This window comes from Marmota marmota, unplaced genomic scaffold (genome assembly GCF_001458135.2).
Source record: "Marmota marmota marmota unplaced genomic scaffold, marMar, whole genome shotgun sequence".
NCBI lineage: Eukaryota > Metazoa > Chordata > Mammalia > Rodentia > Sciuridae > Marmota > Marmota marmota.
The window spans coordinates 727,842-750,153 of NW_025999982.1; the positions used below are offsets into that span (position 1 = coordinate 727,842).

Sequence of the window (22,312 nt, forward strand, 5' to 3'; positions counted from 1 at the left end):
GAGAAGGCAGCTTTGTGGTCTTTTACCTGGGGACAGTGGCAGGTGAAACCCCGGGGTGGTCCTGCGGTGACCTCACAGGATCCTCCATGGGAGCAGGGCTGGCTCTGGCAGGGGTCTATCTCCACCTCACACCACTGGCCTGTGATGGGGATGAGACTAGATATTGCTTCAGTCACTGCCTACCTCCTCACTCCTGGAAGTTGGCCCAGCACAAAGGGATCCTGGAGCATCTTCTCTGGGATAGCACATGGAGGCAGGGGATAGACAAGGGGACTAGGCTGTCTCATAGGTGAGGACTGTCTAGGTCTCCGTGGTCTGCTTAGATGTCTTCACCCCCCCACCACATACACACCAAGGCCTCACCTGTATGTCCAGGTAGACACTGGCAGTAGAAGGCATTGGCTAGAGAGTGGCAGGCCGCGGTGCCTGTCGGGTGACAAGGCTTGTCTAGACACTCATCCACATCCCCCTCACAGCGCAGACCCACAAAACCTGGAGGGCAGGCGCAGTTGAAGCCTCCAAGTATGGGGGTGCAGGTTCCATGGTTGTGACAGGGTTGGGACTGACAAGCATCAATTTCCTTTGAACAGTTCTGTCCATTGTAGCCTGGGGCACACTACAGGGATGAAGGATCAGAGATGTAACCAGTGGATGAGCCCAGCTCAAAGCAGTCTGTTCAGCCCCCCACTTTCCAGCCCAACAACTTCACTCAACTCACCATCCATCGCTGACACATGTAGCTTGAGCATTCTATCTCAATGCCACATGATACATTATTGTTCAGTAACACACAGCTTAACCCTCCCCTAGTCCCAAACAAACCCTTTCCCCTACCAATACACCCTCCAGATTGTCTCATACTTCATTACTTCATAAACTTGTATTGGATGCCCACCTTCTGCCAGGCTCTGTTTTAGGTACTAGGAATACAGGCAAAATTAGAGCTCATTCCTATTTCTATGAAGCTATCAGTCAATCAGAGGGGAGAGGTAACGAGTATTTATTACATGCTTTATATACATAACCTCAGAAAAACCTCCTAAAACCCTTTATATAGATTATCTCACATGATCCTCACTTCACAGAAAAGGAAACTGAGTCCCACAAAGGTAAAGTGACTTGTGCAAGTCATATGGCTGAAGATAGCAGACCTGAAGTTCAAGTCTATTACTCCATAATCATTTTTTCTGGTTTCTTCATGTCTCTCTGCTAATGAGAGAATGTCATTGATGATTCTGTACCACATGCTGGGTTCTTGCAGGAGGAAAGAGAGCATGCAAGAATGGAGTACAAGAAGCCTTTGGAGAGTTGATAAAAAATTTACAAAGAAACTGAGCAGTGGCCAGAAGGTTGGTAGGAACAAGTTAAATGTTTTGGAAACTTCTGGAAGGGGGAGTTTCAGGAAGTAGGACATGAAATAGAAATGAGTGCACAGAAGTTCACTGCTTTCAGTCAAGCACACTGAGTTTGTATATATTTGAAAATGTTCATAATAAAAAGGTTAAAACTAAAATTTAAAAGTGAAGTAAAGGATCCAGGAATAGTGGTACACGCCTGTAATCCCAGCGACTTGGGAGGCTGAGGCAGGAGGATCACGAGTTTGGTGGGGATGAGAGTAGAGTAGATATTGCTTCAGTCACTTCCTACCTCCTAACTCACTCCTGGAAGTTGGCCCAGCACAAAGGGGTCCTGGGGCTTCTCTCTGGGATAGCACTTGGAGGCAGGGGATAGACAAGGGGACTAGGCTATCTCACAGGTGAGGACTGTCTGGGTCTCTGCAGCAACTTAGGGAGGCCCTAAGCAGCTTAGTGTGACCCTGTCTCAAAAGGGCTGGGGGAGTAGCTCAGGGGTAAAAGCCCCTGGATTTAGTCCCCAGTACCAAAAAAAAAAAAAAAAAAAGATGAAGTAAAGGGGATCCATCTTGTGCCTTCTGTTAAAAGTTGTGGTCTGAGCACAGAATCAGGCTGCCCAGATTTAAATCCCAGCTTTGCTTTTCCTGGTATAGTGACAAAAACCACCAAGGAGAAGCCTTCACCCATCTGAGAGAGGACTTAGAGATATCTTCCTAAGGAAGGTGCTTCCTGGTCCCCATCCAGTGGAAGAGAGGTGGGGAAGGCCATTCCAGGCAGAGGCAATGGCAGGGAAAAAAACTGAGACTGATGCTCGCCTGTAATACTAGCAACTTGGGGAAGCCAAATGAGAAGGATTGCAAGTTTAAAGCCAGCCTCATCAGATTAGCAGAACCCTGTCTCAAAATAAAAAAAAAGAGGGCTGGGGATGTGGCTCAAGCGGTAGCGCGCTCGCCTGGCATGCGTGCGGCCCGGGTTCAATCCTCAGCACCACATACAGACAGGGATGTTGTGTCCGCCGAAAACTAAAAAAAAATAAATTAATTAAAAAAAAAATAAAATAAAATAAAAAAATAAAAAAAAAGACTGTGGATGTAGCTCAATGGTAGAGTGCTCCTTGGTTCAATCCCTAGTACAGATTAAAAACAAAACAAAACAAAACAAAAAAAAAGCTGAGAAGCAAGAATCAGTATGGGGTGTGTAAAGTTCACATTGCTAGAATGAAGTAGGGAAGTGGAGAGTGGAGAAGGTGACAAATGAGGACTGAGGGGCAGGCAGTGCTGTATCAGGCAGAGCCTTGAACTTTATAAAGATGTGGGCAGCCCCCTGAAGGATGTTCAACAGAGGAGTGACAGGTCAACTTAATATCTGCAGTGATCCCCTGGTTGTGGGGTAAAGACTGAACCAGTGGAAGGATAGATATGGAGGCTGACATGGGTATTCAGGTGGAATGCAACAAACGCCTGTACTAAAGCAGTGGGATGAAGGGTGAAGGGGAAAGGATAGAGTGGAGAAATATTTAGGAGGTAGAATGGCCTGACTTGGTGGTTAGCTGGATGTGTGGGGTAAAGGAAAGGGAGGAGAATTGGGTACACCATGTTATCCTTCCCATTATTACTGTTTTCCATATCTCCAGCCATGTCCTGTTTCCCATCTCCAGAAAGGAGAGTTATCTTCTCTCCCTTCTTTTCTCTACACCTCTTACCTGGCAGAGATAGCCATTGGGCTGGGCCACACAGGTGGCCCCATTCTGACAAGGCCGGGATTCACAGGTGTTCATGTTATCCTGGCATAAACTGCCTTGGAATCCAGGGGGGCAGTGGCAGAAATAGGAGGGGCCTCTGTCAATGCAAAGGCCTCCATTATGGCACAGGGCAGAGACTTCTATGTCTGAGGGAGAAAGACAAACAGGGAGAAGTGAAGCTAAGTGGGCTGGAAGGGTTTTCAGGATCCCAGATCTCTAGCAGAGAGGCCTTTAACTTGGGAGCCACTAATGTTCTTGGGTGGAAACCCCCGTGGGCACAAGGAAAAAGTAACTCCTGACACTGAAGAGGGTAGAACATCAGGTTTCTCTGCCTATCTTTTCTGCCAGAATATGGGAAAGATTTCTTTTATCAGTGTTGTAAGGTGACTATTGTCTTGAGCCATAAGCAAGAGAGCGCACAAGGGAAGGCTGGACATACAGCTCAGTGGTAGAGCACTTGCTTAGCATGTACAAGGTCTTAGTTTGATTTCTCAGCACCACAAATAAAATGAAGTTTTTTAAAAAATGAACTCAAGAGAAACTTCAGGCTGGTGACATGAGGCTTTACTACTGTCCCAAGTTTGTCCCCTGGATTTTGCATCAATTTTGATTTTTCTCACCGTGATTCCCATCAACCTAAGCGCTAAGCTCTTCCCTGAGCTCTTCTCATGTTGAACCTTATTTGAAGGTAGAGTATTCTTTTACAAGAGGGTTGGTGTAACCTCACAGGGGTGGGGTGAAGTGTGTTGATGTAGTTGGGTTAAATGTAGTCCACTCAAGGTGAGTTACAACCGTAACAATGTTGAGTTGCTCCACCAGGAGTTATGTCCCTGGTGGTTGTGTTAAGCTGGAGTCTACTTTACTGGGGTGATTGGTGTTGTGCTGAATGTGGTGACAGGAGTTGGGTTGTTTTAGGCTTCCTGGGTGTTAAACTGTAGAATCAATAACTATAGTTGGGGGCTGGGGTTGTGGCTCAGAAGTAGAGCACTTGCCTAGCATGTGCGAGGCACTGAGTTCAATCCTCAGCACTACAAAAATAAATAAGTAAATAAGTAAATAAATAAATAAAATGAAGGTATTGTGTCCATCTACAACTACAAATATTAAAAAAAATAACTATAGTTAGTTTATGTTGTTTTGACTCTCAGGTGGTTGTTTTGGCCAAAAGCTGTGTGGCTGCTCTTAGGAAAGGGGTGAAGAAGGACACTTGTTTTTCTTCATCTGCTCCCCAGTTGGGCCTTGTGTTGGTACCTTGGCTCAGCGCAGCCTTCTGGCAGGAGGACTGTGGAATGTTGCAGAGAGGCCCGGTCCATCCCTGGAGGCACAGGCACTGGAAGGAGGGCCCACTCTGGAGGCAATGGGCATTGTGTGGACAGGGCTTCTGGGCACATAAGTCCATCAGAGTCTGAGGGTTGGGAGGGATCATGAGGCATCAGGTTCCCAGGCCTGGAGATGGGCCTCTGCCAATTCCAGCTCCTCAGAATCCCTCCCTCTAAGACTCTCTCATGAGTGGCCTGGACCAGGTAACCCTCCCTGGTTTAACCTTCTATACCCATACTCCAGAATGGCCCCTGAGGGTCATAACTCCATTCGTTCTTTCCTCCCTTCTTCAGGCTACACAAACCTCAAATGAGACTTCCACTCCTAGACCTTTCTTCATGAGCTTCCCTGCTGCCCACCTTTTAGTTCTTGAGACCATTCTTACTAGAGCTCTCCAGGCCCCTCCCTCCTCTGCACACCTGGCTCATTGCACCTCACCTGGCAGCTTTCTCCTGTGTATCCAGGAGGGCAGAGGCAGCGGGGGCCCTGAGGGCCATCTTGGCAGGTTGCCCTGTTCCTACAGGGGCTGTACAAGACAGAGATAGGGCAAGGTAGGAAGGAGGTCTGGGAAAAAGGGGGAGGAAGTGTGTGATGGGGAGGCAACTACTGGGGTGATGGCTGACCAGAAGGGGAGGCAGAAGGAAGAGTGTGCAGCAGAGATAGCCTGGAGTTCCAGGGGGAGGGAAGGGAAAGGGCGGGAAGGCTGAGGGGCTCCTTCCCTTCCTCTGGGGGCCTTAGTGCTCTGCTCACCTGTCTGCACAGCTGGAGTGGATCCTTCCCTCACAGTGTGGACCCTGGAAGCCCACAGCACAGAGGCAGGAGAAGGTGCCAGTCCTGTTCACACAGGTACCCCCATTGAGGCACGGGGCTGGAGAGAGGAGGCTGTGAGGGATTGGGTTCCTTGCCTGTAACCTGGCCTGTGACCTCAGTCACACCGCTCACAGGACATACCTTTCCCCCACTAAAACAACAGCTTCCAGTTAATTTTTTTTTCTTCTGAATATGGAAGAACCCTGCCCGATTCTTTCATCCCCCTGTGCTTCAGTGCCGGACATGGTGGGCACTTACCAGACACGCAGTGGTCAATGATGGTTTGGCAGTGGGGCCCTGTGTGGCTTGGAAGGCAGATGCAGGAGTAACCTCCAGGGCTGGGACTACAGGAGCCACCATTGAGACAGGGCTCTGAGTGACAAGCTGTCACCTCCTCACTACAGGTGGGCCCTGAGGGAAAGAGGTGGGATCTGAGAGTGGGAATCCTTTCTCTCTCTCCATCTTCCTCCTCTTCCTTTTGCCCTCCCTTCCTTACCCCAACTCTATTATTCCCCCCTGTTCAGCCCCTTTTCTTATCACCTCCCACACATCATCTGTGTCCCCTGCAACCCATGACCAGTTTTCCTTGGTGGTGACTAATACACAGAGCCTTTGGCCACATACATTTCCCTTGACTTAGGGTGTGACTAGCCCAGGTGTATATGGTTTAGAGACAGTCTCACCTGTGTAGCCTGTGGGGCAGGTGCAGTTGTAGCCAGAGGGCTGGGGATAGCAGGTCCCCCCATGGGCACATGGTGTGGAGATGCAGGCCCCCAGCTCTGCCTCGCACTCTGGCCCTGTCCAGCCCACATCACACACACATGAAGATCTGGCCATAAAGAGAAAGGGGAGTATTTTTCTTTTCTTCTGGTGTATCCTTTTCCTTTTCCTGTGGGCCAGGCCCTTATGACCCCCTCTTTTTTGTCCCTGAGACTCTGGCCTTTTTCTTCAGTGACTTTCCTCCTAACATTGCCCTTTCACCTTCCTGATCCTGCATCACACATTTTATTTCTCTATCTTTATTTCTTCTATAACTTGTTCGTTGTCTTTCTGCCAGACAGAAATGAAAGCTCCATGAGAGTCATCACTTTGTCTCTTTGGCTCTGTGCTATTTCCCAGTGTCTGGAATGGTGTCCACACAGTAGATATTCAATAGATACTTGTCTAGTGAATGATGAACTGATGCTGGGCATTATGCTCCCTTTTCTGCTCTGATGCCTTAATACTCTGTTTCCCTTATCATATACGAGCTCTCCCCTCCTTGGATAACGAGTCCTCCTATCGACTTGCCCTAAGAACTTGGTCATCTCCTTCATAGTCGCCGTTGGTCATTTCCCACAGACATGTTCCTCACTTGCTTTTTCTCCTACCATAGCTAAGGAGGACCAGAAAAGGGGCAAATGGAGGGCCTGGAAGATGTTACCTCTGGCAATGCCCATGGTGGCAGGTGCAGTTGTCCTCAGCAGGAGCACAGCCAAGGCTTCCACTGGGGCAGAGGCAGTGGATCTTGTTTTCCTGATCCTGGCATTTTTTTTCAGGCTGGCACAGGTTGGGGGCACACAGAGGAACCTCACAGAGCTGGCCTGGGGTGGGGATATGAGTCAGATAGAAAACAAAACCCTTTTATGCCCTTGAGGGGACCAAAGGCTACTTATGTATGGACTAACTCACTCCCCATAGACCTGTCCTTCAATGACTTCCCGTTACCTTCAGGATACTAACTTCTTGTCATATGGGATCTGGTGTGACATGACCTTCCTACAACTGCTGTGTTTCTCATCTTTGCCCTGTTGCACTCTAAGCTCTGGATCTCATGCAGTTCCTTAAATGAAAGGTGCTTTTCTTTCCCCTGTGCTTTTACAAACACAGTGATTTCCAACTAAAACACGTTATCTGGCATTCTATTTTGACAAACTCCTGCTCATTTCTCAAAATTCAGCCTAGCTATCATCTCCTCCATGCAGGCCCTTTTCTGCTCTGAACTCCATGAAGAGTTCTCACCTTTAGTCTGGGTTAGTGGGTTCTCCTCTCTCAGGGCCATTGGGCCATACCAACAGGAGACTTGTTGGTCTATGCATTAGACTTAAAACCACTTGAGGATAGCAACTTCTTACTCAAACTTGCTTCTACGACTGGCATAGTAAGCATTTATTTATTTATTTGTATGGTGCTGGGGATTGAACCCAGGGACTCATTCATGCCAGTACTTTACCACTGAGTCACATCCCCAGTGTTAATAAAGACTTGCTATATAAAAAAGTGAATGGCTCCCCTTTGAGCCCAATCTCTGCTCCTGAGCCCTAATTATACCCATTCATGTTGGGATAAATGTGGCTCTTTAATAACATCCACAGTTGTGAAGGTTTTGCCCTGAGTTACTTTAAGGGGTGCCATTCTTATCTGTTTCACATCCTGACTCTCAAACACCCACCAATGACTACTGTCCCATGCTAAATGGACTCAATTATTCTCTAACAACTTCCCTGCTGACCTGTGAAGCCAGAGGGGCACAGGCAAAAGAAGGCTCCTGGGAGATCAAGGCAGCTGGCTCCACTGGGGCATGGGCTACTCAGACACTCGTCCACCTCTGTCTCACACTGTGGCCCTTCAAAGCCTATGGCAGAGGAGGAGAATCAGGGACTGCAGAGACTTCTGCCCCCTGCCACCCTTTCCTCCCGTGTTTGGGCCCCAGTTTACCTGGGAGACACTTGCAATGGAAGGCTCCAGGCTGGTCCTGGCACTGCCCACCATTGGCACAGGGAGAGCTTCTGCATTCATCAATGTCTTCCTCACACTGGGTGCCAGTGAATCCTAGTGGGGAAGGGAGTAGATGGGGAGAGAAGGCCAAGGTCATTGAGGAAGACACAGCTTAGCTCTTTCTTGCCAGGAAAGGTGAACCTGTAGGTCTTCCCAGAGAAGACACCTGGGTAGTTGGGCATGGATCAACAGAAGGATGGTGCAGAAAACGTGAAGCTCAGCCACCTACCAGCTGTGTGACTTTGGGCAAGCTACTTAAACTTTCTAAGCTCCCAGTTTCCTCCTCTGTAAAAGGAGCAAAAAATGGAACCTAGACTGGGGGTGTAGCTTCAGTGGCACAGTGCTTGCCTAGCATGTGTTGAGTGCGTGAGATACTGGTTTTGATCCCCAGCACTGGAAAAATAAATAAAGAGGAGCCTACCTTATGTTGCCATTGAAAAGATTAAATGACATAATGCCTCCAAAGCACAAAGTCAAGTGCCTGTCCTGGAGTAAATAGTCAATAAATGTAATTATTTTCATAGCAGGGTACCAGAGGGATGTTCCAGGAAGCTGGAAAAGAAAGACCTGGGGCAGCTTTCCCTGTGTCCAGGGCAGGCAATGCCAAGACCAGCCTGGGACCCCTGACATGCAGAGTCCATAGAGGACTATGCAGGAGGACTGCAAAGGAGGGATATATGGGTGATTTGGAAGGTCAGAGATGAGGGTGGGTGTGTAAGTAAGGAAAGATCTGGGATGTAGCAGAAGAGAGTTTGAGGAGCAGAGGAGTTGGAGAAATGGGGAACTCTTTGACCAGGCTACAGAGAACTTCCAGAGGACAGAACTCTGGTGGTTCCAACACTGCAGGGTGAGGATGGCTGGATTGGAATCTGCACGCACCAGGCTGGCAGACACACAGGAAGCCATTGCGCAGGTCGTGACAGTCAGCTTGGTTCAGGCAAGGAGCTGAGGCACACTCATTGGTCTCCACCTCACAGAGTAGCCCTTCTAAACCTGAGAACAGAGGAGCATGGTGAGGGTGGGGCTCTGCCAGGCTGGCCCTGCCCCCTTCTCCTTGGGAGACCTGGGTTCTAGAGCCAGCACACATGCAACTTGCTGTGTGTCCCCATCAGGCCTCCCCTCTCTCTGCTGTCTGCCGATGGGTTGGGTAGATGAACCCTGAGCTCTGCTGTGGTGTGCAGTGCTGCCTCCTTCAGGTGTGAAAGCTCAGGAAGAAAGAGGGCTCCTGTTGAGAGCTGTAAGAGGGCATCCTAGAAGTGCCTCTTGGGGCCATCTCTGGGTAAGGCAGCGTGGGGCCCACCCGGGCAGGCTGCTTAACCTGGAGGTCTTTGATGTACAAATTAGGCAAGCGGGTGTCTGCCTGGAGCATGATTTACTCCTCTTGTTCATGGCAGGTCTTCATGCTAAAGTGAACAGGAATCCCAATGTGGGGGAATGTGAAGGGCATTTGGGAAGCTGTGTTACTCTCATATTTATCCCATTGCTTTGGGGTCATCCTCATGTCCATGGTCTCATCTTGAACAAGGACCTCATTACCTTCCTTTTCTTGCTTAGGGAGCGTGCCTCCAACCCTCCTTCACGTCTACAACCTTGTCCACACATAGATAAGTATATAAGAGTAAAGAAACTGGACAGTTTTCTTTACTTTTGTATACTTATCTATGTGTGGTCTGAGCCATAAACCTTGGATATTGCTCACCTTAGAATGGTAGTGTAGTGTAGTGGTTAATGTTGAAACTCTGGGTTTAAATCTTGGCTCTGCCACTTACTAACTGCATGACCTTGGACAAACCACTTGAACGTTTTATATGTCTTGGTTTCTTCATTTATAAAATGGATATAGTAACAATGCCAACTGCATAGGATTAGTGTAAAGAGTAGATAAGATAATACATGTAAGAGACAGTACTGGCACAAAGTCAGCTATTATTTTTCTGGTTTCATCCAGCTCTCTGTATTGGCTCTGTAGTTCTCTTTCTTCAAATGACTTTTCCCTGGTAAAACTAGCCTGGAAGTGCCTGCACCCTTGCCGTGTTTCTTTCCTACTGCATCAAATTCAAGCACACAGATCTTTTTGGAATTTTAAGGATTTACTCTTTATCTCTGGATGGGAGAGTTAGAGTGATTAGGGAGAGCATTGTAGGTAAGTATGAGCAGAGGCTTCACCATGGAAAGTTTATTAACTATCCTCCCTTATTTGGCCACAGTGTACAGTGGGCCATGTGTTGTGCTGTCTCTGATTACCATGAAAGGAATGGCATCCCCTCTCCCCCAGAGTTGAGCAGTGTACAACCTCACTACTATCTGTGGCAGCTCTTTTCCTAGGGTCCATAGGTGTCTTCGTTTTCACTTGGGGGGAGGGAGAGGAGAAACATCCTGTAGTAAGTGACGCCCGTTGGACTGATGCTATCCTTGTTCTCTAGGGGCAATTCCCAGTGGGTTCAGCTTAGTTGTTTCTCCCCCACCCAAGTCCCCATTAAGCCATACCTGGTGGGCAGAGGCAGTGGAAGGTGGCAAGGAGGTCCAGGCAGGTGCTGCCTGGGTGGCAGGGCTGGGACAGGCACTCATTATGATCAGCCTCACAGCGGGAGCCTGTGTAGCCAGGTGGACAGAGGCAGTTGAAGGAGCCAGGGGTGTTGAGGCAGGAACCACCATGTTCACAGGGACTGGGACCTTGCTGGGCTGGGAGGAGAGAAGAGCTGAGAGTTCACAGGGGCCAGGGATGGGAAGGGCAAAGAGGCCAAACTGTCAGGAGAGGTGTGAGGGCCCATTTGAGGCTGCAAGACCAACTGGGGAAAGGGCTTGTATTTTTAGGATAGAGAAGGACCAAGAGGACAATCTATGAGGCCTGGAGGGCTAAGCATTGGGGAGAGGGCCATGTAGGGAAGAGATGTCACATCAGGACCAACCCAAAGAAAAAGAGATATTTCCTTCCTTCTTTCTTTCTTTCTTTCTTTCTTTCTTTCTTTCTTTCTTTCTTTCTTTCTTTCTTTCTTTCTTTCTTTCTTTCTTTCTTTCTTTCTTTCTTTCTTTCTTTCTTTCTTTCTTTCTTTCTTTCTTTCTTTCTTTCTTTCTTTCTTTCTTTCTTTCCTTCTTTCATTTAAGAAACAACTTCCCCTTTTCTCTGTTCAGTGCGGAGGCCTGTCTGGGCTCAGAGAGGCTCTGCTGTGGGGTGCCTCACCCATCTGACACTCATCCAGGTCTTGGTGGCAGGTGGGCCCTGAGTAGCCAGGTTGGCACAGGCAGAGTGTGGAGCCCGTCAGGGGGTTGGTGCTGCACTGGGCTTCCCCATGGCATGGCTGGCTCAGACACATATCTTCCAGGTGGCATAGGAGGCCTGGAGGGGCCAGATGGGGGCAAGGTTGATTGACCTCCCAAGAGACCCCCAGTTCTTCTCAGCCTCCACCTTTACCTCACTCTTCCCTGACCCCTCAGTCCCCATACCTGTGCGCCCAGGTGGGCAGAGGCAGGAAAAGAAGCCCACGTGGTCAATGCAGGTGGATCCAGGAGCACAGGTAGCAGCAACACAGTCATCCAGGTTCTCTTCACAGCCTGTGCCTCCCCAGCCACTCACACATACACAATGAAAGCTGCCAGGCAAGTTCTGGCAGGTACCCCCATTTTTGCAGTGAGGGGGACCGTGAACCTCACATTCATCCACATCTTCAGAGCAATCCCAGCCTGTAGGGAGGTAGGAAAGGAACTAGGTCTAGAGCTGGGAGCCCTGTGAGGAAGGGAAGCCACAGGCTGACTGGGCCACTGGTGCCATTAACTTGGCTTAAACAACTCACCTGTCCAAGTCTCTGGGCAGAGGCAGGTGTAGGTGCCCAGTCCGTCCTGGCAAATGCCCCCATTCTGACAGTGGTGCTCAATACAGTCATCTGGATTCACCTCGCAGTCTAGGCCTGTGAAGCCTGATAGAGTCATGGGATTAGCCAGGTGAAGGAACCCAAAAGAGGCAACCCTCCCTTCCCAGAAAGGGGAGGAGGCTACAGAAAAGCACCTATGAGGACACACCTGGCGGGCAGAGGCAGAAGTGAAAGGTGGTGTCTCCCCCTGGCACCAGCTGGCAGGTGCCCCCATTTGAACAGCCTGCCAGGGGGCAGGGTCCTGTTCGGAGCTCACAGTGTGGACCTTCCTGCCCTGCAGGGCAGAGACATTGGTAGGAGCCCAGGGTATTATGGCAGGAGGTGCCTTTAGGGCAGAGTCCAGGGTCCTGGAAGCACTCATTGACATCATGTTGGCAGGCATGACCCTCAAAGCCAGGTGGGCAGCGGCACTGGATCTGGGGGTATGTGGCCAGACATACGCCTCCATTGATGCAGGGGTTGGCTGAGCAGAAGTCCCGAAGCTGGCACTGCTCACCTGCAATAGAGGGTAGAGGGAGCTCTTTCTAGCATTGCACAAATTCCAGCCCATCTGAGATGACTCTGATCTCCCTGCAGATAACCTGTGGATTGAATATTTGAATTTTCCTCCCTTTATTTCTGTGCTCACTTTATCCTGTTCCATCACCCCTGCCTTAGTTTTGCCATGCCTTGATAGGATTATATCTGGAGCAACCTTATTTTCTAAACTGAAAATGGATATTGCAAATTGGCCTTACCCGGGAAAAACTGGGACCTGGGGTCCTATAACACCTGATCTTAGCCAAAAGGCCAAGTAGCAATGATGGGGTCCCTACAGTGATGACCTTCTTGGAGGAGGTGAAAAGCACCCAGCTTCTACAGGTAAGAGATTCAGATTGGTATTTTTTGTGCCACAAAACTGGTTGTATGCTCTTGGATGAGTTGCTTTGCCTCTCTGATCTGATTTCCTAATCTGGACCTGGCAACTCTGACCTGGATAATGACAAGGAAACTCACTTTACAGCATATGCAACAGTGGTGATGGTGTCCAGTTCCATCTTTCCCAGCCCACATCTTTCCTAGCCCACTGCTGTTGCCTGTCCTCTCCACTCCACTCCCACCAGAGCTTACCTGTCCATCCAGGCATGCAGGTGCACTGTGGGCGGCCTGAAGCCTGGATGTGGCAGCGGCCCCTTTTGGAACAGAAGGAGGGAAGACAGGGGTCTTGGAGGCGGACCTGGCACCTTTTACCAGTGAAGCCAGTGGGGCAGTTGCAGAAGAAGCTGGGGGGCAATGGAGAGGGGGAGCTAGAGGAGCCTGGTGAGGTGGGAAGCAGGGTTTGGCAGCTGCCCCCATTCTGGCAGAGCTGAGAATCTTGGCAGGGGTCAGGAAACTTGCATGTCTTGCCCAGGAAGCCAGGGGCACACCTGGGTGGGAGGGAGAGAGGAAAACTCACATCACTGGCCCCTCTTTCCCTTCTCTCCCACCCTTCTCCCTTGCCTTATTTGTTTCCCTTCATCTCCGTCACTTCCCCTCATTCTCCTTTCTTCCCTCACTCTCCCTCCCCATTTCTTTCTAGTCTTCTAGTCCCACAAGGTACACTCACAGGCAGGTCTCTTGCCCCTGAGGCAGGGTCAGGCAGGTGCCTCCATTGGCACAGGGTTCTGGAAAACTTCCGCACAGCAGCCCTATGGATGGAAAGGGAGAATGAGATGGAGCCATGGAGCTTGTGTCTCACTTCCTCCTCCAGGTGCTCCTAAGAGACCTGTTCAAAGCAAGCCCCCATGCATGCTCTAAACTACCATCATACCCTGTTCCAGTCCACGTGTGGTCCCATGCCTCAGTTCCTTCCATCCCAGGCCTCTCAGTTACTACTCCCTAACACCCCCCTTTCCTGTTTACTCTCTAGCCTTCCAAGTCCAGCCCTGGACTCCATCCCTAGGAAGCAAGACAACAGGGAACAGAAGGGGGGCAAGGGGGCCCCAGGAGGTGAATGGCTGAGACATTGAAGGGATTTCCTCCAGGAAGGCCAGGAAGGGCCCAGAATCAAGCCTTCCGGGGGGTGGGGACAGCTGGACAGGAAAGGGACATGGTGGACCCATGACCTTCCACATCTCTACCTCCTGATTGCCTCTCATCTTCCCCCCTAGCAGGTGGTCGATCTGCCCTTCTCAACATGGTTATAAGAGTACACTTAACTTAGCTCCAGGGCTAACTGGGTTTCCCTGGGGATGGGCGCCCTCTCACCCATCCCCCCAACAGTCCCTACTGGCACCCAGCCCAAAGCCTGGGTTGGAGCAGCTTCTGTGGCGGTCGGCTCTCCCTACAGGCTGTCTGCATTTTTTGGGAAAATCTCTTCTATCTAGTGTCCCTTCAAAACCTGGGGGTCAGCTCTATTTCTCCCACCCCATTGGACATCCTCTTAAGGGAAAATGGACTCCCCCTCCTCTCCCACCCCATAACTCACCTCTGGCCATGACAACTAGGAAACACGGTGGTGGCGGCAGCAGCAGAAGCAGCATCAGGGAAGGGGGCTGCATTCCAGAGCATCCCCAAGCCCAGATCTCCTCTCCCTTTTCAGGCAGGGACTTTCAGAGCCCTCACTGTGGCAGGGCCACCTCCTTGGCTCACACTGCCCTTTCCTTGTCCTCTTCAGCCTGCTGCAAGCCTAATGTCTGAGCTGTTTCCTGAGTCACACAATGTCCTGGACACCCTAGTGAATGGTGGTGTGGGGGGGTTGGAGGAACATTGAGGGGGATGAAGGAGGGGCCTTCTGTCCCTGACAACCCCTGGGGAAGTGGGAGAAGTAGGACGGTATGAATGAATGGCAGGTGAAGATAGGAGGGGAGAACTGGCTTGGTTTCTGAGGCCCCTGGTGGGGGGTAGTCTCAGTTCTTCTGTTTGTGAATCTGGTTTCTCCTTTCTAGAGAAGAGAATTGCAAGGTGGCTACCCCTGAGCCTCCAGAGGGGAAGGATCTGGAAGCAGAGGTGTGGGGTAGTGAGGGATCTCCCTATTCCTCTTCCCAAGAGATGATGCTTAACTTGCCTCATGAGTACAGATGCTTCTCAGAGGACCTGCAACTTGTCATGATTTGAAACCATTTACCTTGCAGAAAAGACCCAGGGACCTCGGGACCTCACCTTGGTCCTTGTGGGGACTCTTTTTTTCCCCTCCTTCTGGGGAATGGGCAAGATACTCAGCTGGTTTTAGGAGGAAATCTTGGCCTTCATATTTGTCATCATCAATGATAAATGAACATAGTGTTTCCTAAATTCTAGTATATTCTATCATCTATTCTAAATTTAAAATTCTAACTTTTTCATTCTGAATTATTTGTAGCAAATACTGAATTTGGGTAGCTTTTACTCCTTCCATCTCTGCTTCCCTCTACTGTGGAGATCTCTGGGATGTATAATATAAAATTGGAGTAAATAAAACTACAAAAGGAAATTTGTTGCCTTGAAGTCTCATTCCATCTTCTTAAGTCAGCCCAGGAGAGCTTTGAGGTCAACTGCATGCTCAGTTCCTCTAGTAGCACAGAGAGCAAGAGTCCAGGGTTGTGGAGGTGTCTCGGCAGCCGCACACACCCAGTGTTGACCTGGGCTGCATTCTGGAGTGTTCTGAACACCTCTCTTGCCAAGGAATATACATCATCGGTGCCATTTGTCTCTCCCTCGCCCTTTCTCCTTCCCTCCTTCCCTCCCTCCCTCCCTTCCTTCTTTTCTTCCTCCCTCCCTCCCTTTCTTTTTTTCTTTTTAAACTTTTTATTTTGAAATAATTTAAAGCTTATATAAAAGCAGCAAAAATACTAAAAAGAATTCCTGGATACCCTACCCTTGGATTCACCAATGGATATCATTTGACCACATATGCTTTATCATTATTTCTCTATAAATGCACATTAGTAGCATTTTTTTCTTGAATCCTTTGAGAGTTAAGTCACACACAAGGCCAGTACCTCTAAACCCATCAGCATGAATTTCTTAAGGACAAGAACATCTTTTTATATAATACACTACAATTATCAAAATAAGGAAATTTAGCCAGGCTGGGTCGTATATGCCCATAATTCCAGCTAGTCAGGAGACTGAGGCAGGAGGATTTCAAGTTGGAGGCCAGCCTCAGAAACTTAGCAAGACCCTGTCTCAAAATAAAAAATAAAAAGAGCTTGAGATATAGCTCAGTGATAGAGTGTACCTGGGTTCAATCACTAATACTGGTGGGAAAAAGATGAAGTGACCTTAAGAAACTTAGATTGATATAATACAGTGTTCTAATCTGCAATCCATATTCAAATTTTGCTAATTGCCCAATAACACCCTTTATAAAAATTTTATTTCTAGGCCCAGGATCTAATGTAGAATCGCTCATTATATTGTATTTAGTATTTAAGTCTTTTTGTTTTGGGTACCTGGGATTGAATTCAGGGGCACTCAACCATTCGCAATCTTCCCGAGCCATTGGCATTATAGGAGGGACCACCGCGCCCGGCTAGTATTTGTCTTTTTACATTCCTTTAATGTAGGTATGTTTCTTTAGACTCACTTTGCCTTTCATGATGTTGACATTTAAAAGAATACAGGTCAGAAAGGAGACCAACAGAGTAGAGAAAAGGGATCAAGGGTCGGGGGAGGGACTGGGGAAGTACTAGGGAATTAAATCTACCAAATTATTATATGTTAATTTATGAATATGCTATAATGAATCCCACTTATAATTATAATGTAATAATAATAATAATATTAATAATAGATGGAAGATTGATCAGTAAAGTAGAGCAAGCAGATCAATGGGAAGGAAGAGAGGAGAGAGAGGGAAAGTAATGGGAATGAGATTGATCAAATTATGTGATGTGCATGTACAAATATGCCATCAAAAATTCTATTATATATAACTATAATGTATCAATTTAAAAAAGAATATAGGTCAGTTATTTTGTAGATAGTTTGAGTAAGTCTGAATTTTATTATTTTTTCATTTTTTGATGCTTGGTATTGAACCCAGAGCCTCAGGCATGGTGAGCATGTGCACTACTAATGAGCTATATGTCCAGCCCGCCATCATTCTTAATAGTTGCCTAGTATACCACTATTTGATGAACCCCCTCATTCATTTAAACCAATTTCCTATTGTAACACATTTAGGTGGATGTCAATTTTTAAAAATATATAAACTATTTTGCAGTAAGTATTCTTGAATCTGCATAATTTGTGTGGTTGTCTGTTTCCTGGGTCAAAACTCTTGGTCCTTAAGTGTGGCCAATATCATTCTCCAAAGATCAGTGCAGGACTTTATATTCCAGTCAGCAAGGTCTATATATATGTCCTTACTCTTTTCAACCCTAGGTATTAGGCAAAATGGCATATCATTATTGCTTTAAATTTATATCTTGTTGCTGGGCATGACAGTGCATGCCCAGAATCTCAGCTACTTGAGGGGCTGAGGCAGGAGGATCCCAAGTTCAAGCCCTGCCTGAGCAGCTTAGTGAGACTCTGTCTCAAATAAAATATAAAAAGGGTTTGGAATGTAGCTCAGTGATAGAGTGTCCCTGGATTCAATTCCTAGTACAAAAAAAAAAAAAAAGTATTTTGTTGTTAGGGTTAACATTTTCATCTAGGTAATGATGATTCATGATTCTTCTTTTGTGAGTTTCCTGTCTGTGCTTTAGGCCCATTGTGTTATTGGTAAAGCCATTTTTGTATCACCTCCTTAGTTGAGGCAGCAGCTGAGGAGCCAAGGGTATAGGGATCTGGGAAGGGGAAACCTGGTGTGAAAAACCCCTCCTTTTGCCCTCTTTGATTTTCTGATTGGGGGATTTGGTGCTGATGAGTAGCAAAAGGAAAATAGGAAGAAACATTAGGCTTCTCATGGAACCACAAAGAAAAAACCTGGGTGGAAAGAACTGAACTTGCCATTTCTGCTGTGTTGCTGACCTCATAGCATTTTAGAGAAGGAGGCTGGGGCACTCGGCTAGAGCTTGGGAAAAAGAAGAATTGGCAATGGAGACAGAGACATTGTTAGGTGGAAGGGGAACCAGGAGTGGTGTAAGGCAGAAACTGTTTAAGGATAGTGTCAGGAAGGTGCTTGGTTCATTCCTTGCTTATCCTGCTTGAGGTCAGGCAGTATGAACCTGCCCAGGCTATCTAAGCTGTTCCTGGGTCTCAGACACACTCACTGTCTTCTAGGACCTTACATCCCCAAAGAATATGGAGACTTGCCTAAGAGCTTGCTTTTCCTTCATAAAGGCTTCCCAGAGGTTGATGCTAACCATGATGGTATGGTCATTAAAGTGATCTACAGCATGGCAGGGGCACAAAGTTCTCTCTGGTGAAAATGACCCCTTTCCTTATAATATCCCTTCAAAGAGAGGTTCATTTTGCTCAACTGACTTCTCTTTCAGTGTATATTTCCTGAGTGGGATAACCTGTCAATCATACATACTTCAGGTTCTGACCTTCAGAGGATCAGTCTTTGAGCTAGGCCCTGATAATGTGACTAAACACAAAGAAGACAACAGCCCACCATAGATATAAAAATAAGCAAAATTGACCCCATGCTGATAAATCAATCTTTCCTTCTTTCCTCCCTTCTTCCTTCCTTCCTCTGTCTCTCTCTCTCCTTCTTTCATACTGAGGATCAAACCCGGGGACATTCTACCACTGAGCTATATCCCCAGTCCTTTTAAATTTTTATTTTGAGACAGGATTTCACAAAGTTGCCAAGGCTGGCCTCAAAATCAAGATCTTCCTGCTTTAGCCTCCTGAATATTTTACATGTACCACCACTCTGGCCTCCTCTCCCTGACTTCTTCTTCTTTTTCTTTTTTTGGTGTGTGTGGGGGGGTGAGAAACTGATGTGACTCCATTTTTGAAAACAGCTTCTACCTCAAAGCCTGTCCAACAAAGAGGGTGTGACCCTTGTCCTTGGAAAAACCCACAGAGAGCTCCTAGGCACATATCCACCTTGCTGAGTTGTTTGTCTGAAAATAACAGGAGAGATCTGCAGAGCCAGGTGTCCCTGATTCAGTCAGGCTAGGTGAGGACCCATAGCAACCCTCTAGCAGCCACCAATCAGCATGAGACAGGGAAAATACCTGGGATGCCAGATGACCCCCCAGTAGTTTATGGTGGTTGATAACGTGTTGGGAAACCATGTAGTTTAGCACAAACACCCCTCATGGCTTAAAACAATCAGTTCAAAGGAATCCTCCTCTTTTACTAACCAAACACTCCTACTCAACTTGTTCCCCCCAGTGAATGTGCTAATCAATGTTAATTGTTGTTTGACTTTCCCTCGGTGTGAAATGATTTTCTATATGATGTTATGACACATAGAGTATCCCCCAAAACCTATAAAATCTCATTGAACAAAGGACCGGGACTCACTCCTCAGGACCGCTGTGTCGGGAACGGTTGTTGAGTCCAGGCTTGCAATAGAGACTCTTGTGTGATTGCATCGGATTCGGCTCCTGGAGGTCTATTGGGGTCCCATGAATCTGGCATTACAGGGGCAGTACCAGAGATTGAACTCAGGGCACTCAACCACTGAGCCACATCCCAAGCCTTATTTTGTATTTTATTTAGAGTTGCTTAGCGCCCTGCTTTTGTTGAGGCTGGCTTTGAAATCGTGATTCTCCTGCCTCAGCCTCCTGAGCTGCTGGGTCTCCCAGACTTCTTACGCGGTAGTGTTCATGCCTCAATTCCTGGATCTTTTCTTTTTCTGTCCCTAGGTGATCTCATACAGTTTCATGGTTCCCCACCAGATTTAAATAGTTTCTTCAAAGACCATGTTTGTGTTGACAACTTCAAATTACTATTTCTAGATCAGACCACTCCCTGGAATTCCAGACTTGTACTTCCAATGTCTGGTGAGTACTTTAAACCCAATTTGCTCAAAATTGATCTGATTTTCCATTATAAACCTTCTCCTTCCTACTGATAGAAATGGTTCTTGCGATTTTTTTTTTTTTTTTTTTTGGTACTGGGGATTGAATGCAGGGGGCACATAACCACTGAGCCATATCCCCAGCCCTTTTTATTGAGAAATCGAGTCTCACTAAGTTTCTTAGAACCTCACTAAGTTACCCAGGCTTGCTTTGAACTCGTGATCCTCCTGCCTCAGCCTTTCAAGTTGCTGGAATTAAAGGCATGTGCCATTGCATCTGGCTTCCAATCTGTCTTAAATCCCATTGTTTCTACCTTCAAAATGTATCCAGATTCATCTCTTGCATCTCCTTTCCCCCTACTGCTGCCCTTGCTTTTTTTGGCCATTTATCTACACCGCAGCCAGAATGAATCTGTTAAAATGTGAGTTAGATCATGTAACTTCTCTGCTCAAAATTCTTTAATTACTCAGAGTAAAGCTAACTTCCTTTCAGGGCCTTCAAGGCCCTACACATCCACCCTATCACTCCTTGCCCCATTTACTTTTCTGAGCTAACTGTAGTTATTCCTCTTATTCATTGTGCCACACTGGCCTCCTCACTGTTCTTTAAACAGGTTCATGCACATCCCAGGGCTTTTACATTTGCTCTTCTTGCTGCCTGGATCTTCTCCTCCCCCACCTATCTGCATTACTCCTTCCTCCACAAAAGACACTTTTTCTTGGAGGTCTTCCTTGTCTATCCTATTCCCAAATTGGAAGTTCTCTCCCATGTTTCCCATCCCTTTTGGTTCTTCTTTTTATTGCTACTTTTTTTTTTTAACCATCTAACTAGCATGTTATATATTTCATTTATTTTTCTTATTTAATGACTGGCAGTTCCCCAAAGGCAGAGATATTTTTATGTTTTATTTACTTATTTTAGGCTTGTGTGAAGCGGAACCTCAATTGACCATGTACTATCGCATTTAAAATACCCCCAGAAGCGCAAGACCCTGGGTTCAATCGTTCATAACTGCAAATAAAAACCTAAAACCTTCAGGAGCAGAATATTATTACTTCCATTTACAGTGATATGTGGGGCTCAAAGCAGTTGAGTCACTTGCCCAAGGTCATGTAGCTACTGAGTTTCAGACAGAGGGTATTTACTTCCAAACCCATGTTCTTTCTACCTGGAAGCACCATCTATCTTAGTGGGAATTATATTTTTTGTCATTTAAAAAATAATGTGAGAATGACTGGAAAATAAGTTTCTACTTGGGATTGCACCAGAAACCACACATCCAGACATTCCTGTATGCCTTTACTTACCACATTCAATGCCACTTTCAAGAAGTACTGTTGCATGTGATTGGCTCATTTATTCATCCAAAAATTCTTTGTTGAGCACTTGCTGTATGCCAGGCACTGTTTTATGCTCTGAATTTTCAGTAGTGAACAAAACGACAGACAGCAAGTAAATGTAAAATATAGTATTAGATAGTTATAAGGAGTATGAGGTAATATAAAGAAGGGTAAGAAAGAATGACTTTGGGGTTATTTTAAATTGGGAGGTCAATAAGAGATGTCCACTTTAGTTTCAAAATAAATTCTAAATCAGACAGCTACTCACCACACCACCACCAAATCCTACTGGATATATTGCAATAGTATCCCACCTGGTTTCCTTGCTTCCATGTTTCCCCCAACCCCTAGCCCAAGCCATTCCCTACATGGTGACCTATGAAAAATGATGGTGGCAAGGTGAGAAGAGGTCTGATACAAAATATGTTTTGAAACCGGGGTTGTCATGGTTTGACTGAATTAGGGATATGCAGGTTGGGTCTCTGGGAAGCAGACATTGAGATTTAATCTGGAGTTGGGATGAGGTAGCCAGGCCTTTACATCCACACATTATTCAGCTGTGAGGTGGTTTGACTCTGAAAAGAGTGTGACTTTGGGGAGGCAGTTATCTTCAGTCTACAAAGAGGGCTGAGAGCTAAGGACTGGACAACACATCAATTAAATTCTCTAATGGAGAACTCTGAAACACTCTACCAAAAAAGAGCAGAGTATAACATTTTTTTTAGGTGCACATGGAACATTCTCCAAGCTAGACCATATGCTAAGTCATAAAACAAGTCTCAATGATTTTAAAGGGATTGAAATCATGCAAAATATGTACTCTGATCACAATAGAATTAGAAATAAACAATGAAAGCAAATTTGGGAAAATTCTAATATGCAAAAATTACACACACACTTCTAAACAACCAACAAATCAAAGAAGCAATCACAGGCAAATTAGAAAATATTTTGAGCTGAATGAAAAAAAAACACACCAGAATTCTCAAGATACAGATAAAACTGTTTATAGAAACTTTTTATAGTTGGTAATACCTGTTAGAAAAAAAATAAAGAATAAAGATTATAATAATATAAACTTCTACCTTAAGAAACTAGAAAAAGGGCTAGGGTTGTAGCTCAAAGGTAGAGCATTCGTCTAGCACATATGCGGCCCTGTGTTCGATCCTCAGCACCACATAAAAATAAATAAATAAAATAAACTATTTTTAAAATGGAAGATATAAATTAATCTGGACTGAAAGAGAGAAAATAAAAA

At 46.6% G+C, this 22,312-nt stretch overlaps 1 protein-coding gene and 1 long non-coding RNA gene across 8 annotated transcripts in view; one reads left to right on the plus strand and one right to left on the minus strand.

Annotated features, from left to right (window-relative positions):
• Notch4 (notch receptor 4) overlaps window positions 1-21,113 on the minus strand; it is a 28,029-nt gene extending 6,916 nt beyond the window's left edge. For 2 of the 7 annotated variants that reach the window (XM_015487501.2, XM_048805063.1), the window contains exons 1-21: window positions 21,022-21,111; window positions 14,296-14,541; window positions 13,435-13,516; window positions 12,960-13,255; window positions 11,998-12,345; window positions 11,772-11,894; window positions 11,425-11,661; window positions 11,162-11,317; window positions 10,468-10,662; window positions 8,860-8,973; window positions 7,921-8,034; window positions 7,715-7,837; window positions 6,647-6,806; window positions 5,907-6,052; window positions 5,482-5,634; window positions 5,164-5,281; window positions 4,852-4,939; window positions 4,345-4,498; window positions 3,055-3,239; window positions 364-616; window positions 27-139 (exon numbers count right to left, since the gene is read on the minus strand). In XM_015487501.2, the coding sequence (XP_015342987.1) occupies window positions 27-139; window positions 364-616; window positions 3,055-3,239; window positions 4,345-4,498; window positions 4,852-4,939; window positions 5,164-5,281; window positions 5,482-5,634; window positions 5,907-6,052; window positions 6,647-6,806; window positions 7,715-7,837; window positions 7,921-8,034; window positions 8,860-8,973; window positions 10,468-10,662; window positions 11,162-11,317; window positions 11,425-11,661; window positions 11,772-11,894; window positions 11,998-12,345; window positions 12,960-13,255; window positions 13,435-13,516; window positions 14,296-14,368 (3,231 nt within the window). In that variant the 5' untranslated portion in view covers window positions 14,369-14,541; window positions 21,022-21,111. Of the gene's footprint in view, window positions 1-26; window positions 140-363; window positions 617-3,054; window positions 3,240-4,344; window positions 4,499-4,851; window positions 4,940-5,163; window positions 5,282-5,481; window positions 5,635-5,906; window positions 6,053-6,646; window positions 6,807-7,714; window positions 7,838-7,920; window positions 8,035-8,859; window positions 8,974-10,467; window positions 10,663-11,161; window positions 11,318-11,424; window positions 11,662-11,771; window positions 11,895-11,997; window positions 12,346-12,959; window positions 13,256-13,434; window positions 13,517-14,295; window positions 14,545-21,021 lie in introns of those variants that run through there. The other 5 variants (XM_048805065.1, XM_048805066.1, XM_048805067.1 and 2 more) reach the window with 4 other exon arrangements.
• LOC125617403 overlaps window positions 19,390-22,312 on the plus strand; it is a 10,905-nt gene continuing 7,982 nt past the window's right edge. The window contains exon 1 of the long non-coding RNA XR_007348384.1: window positions 19,390-19,696. This is a non-coding gene — a long non-coding RNA (uncharacterized LOC125617403). The remainder of the gene's footprint in view (window positions 19,697-22,312) is intronic.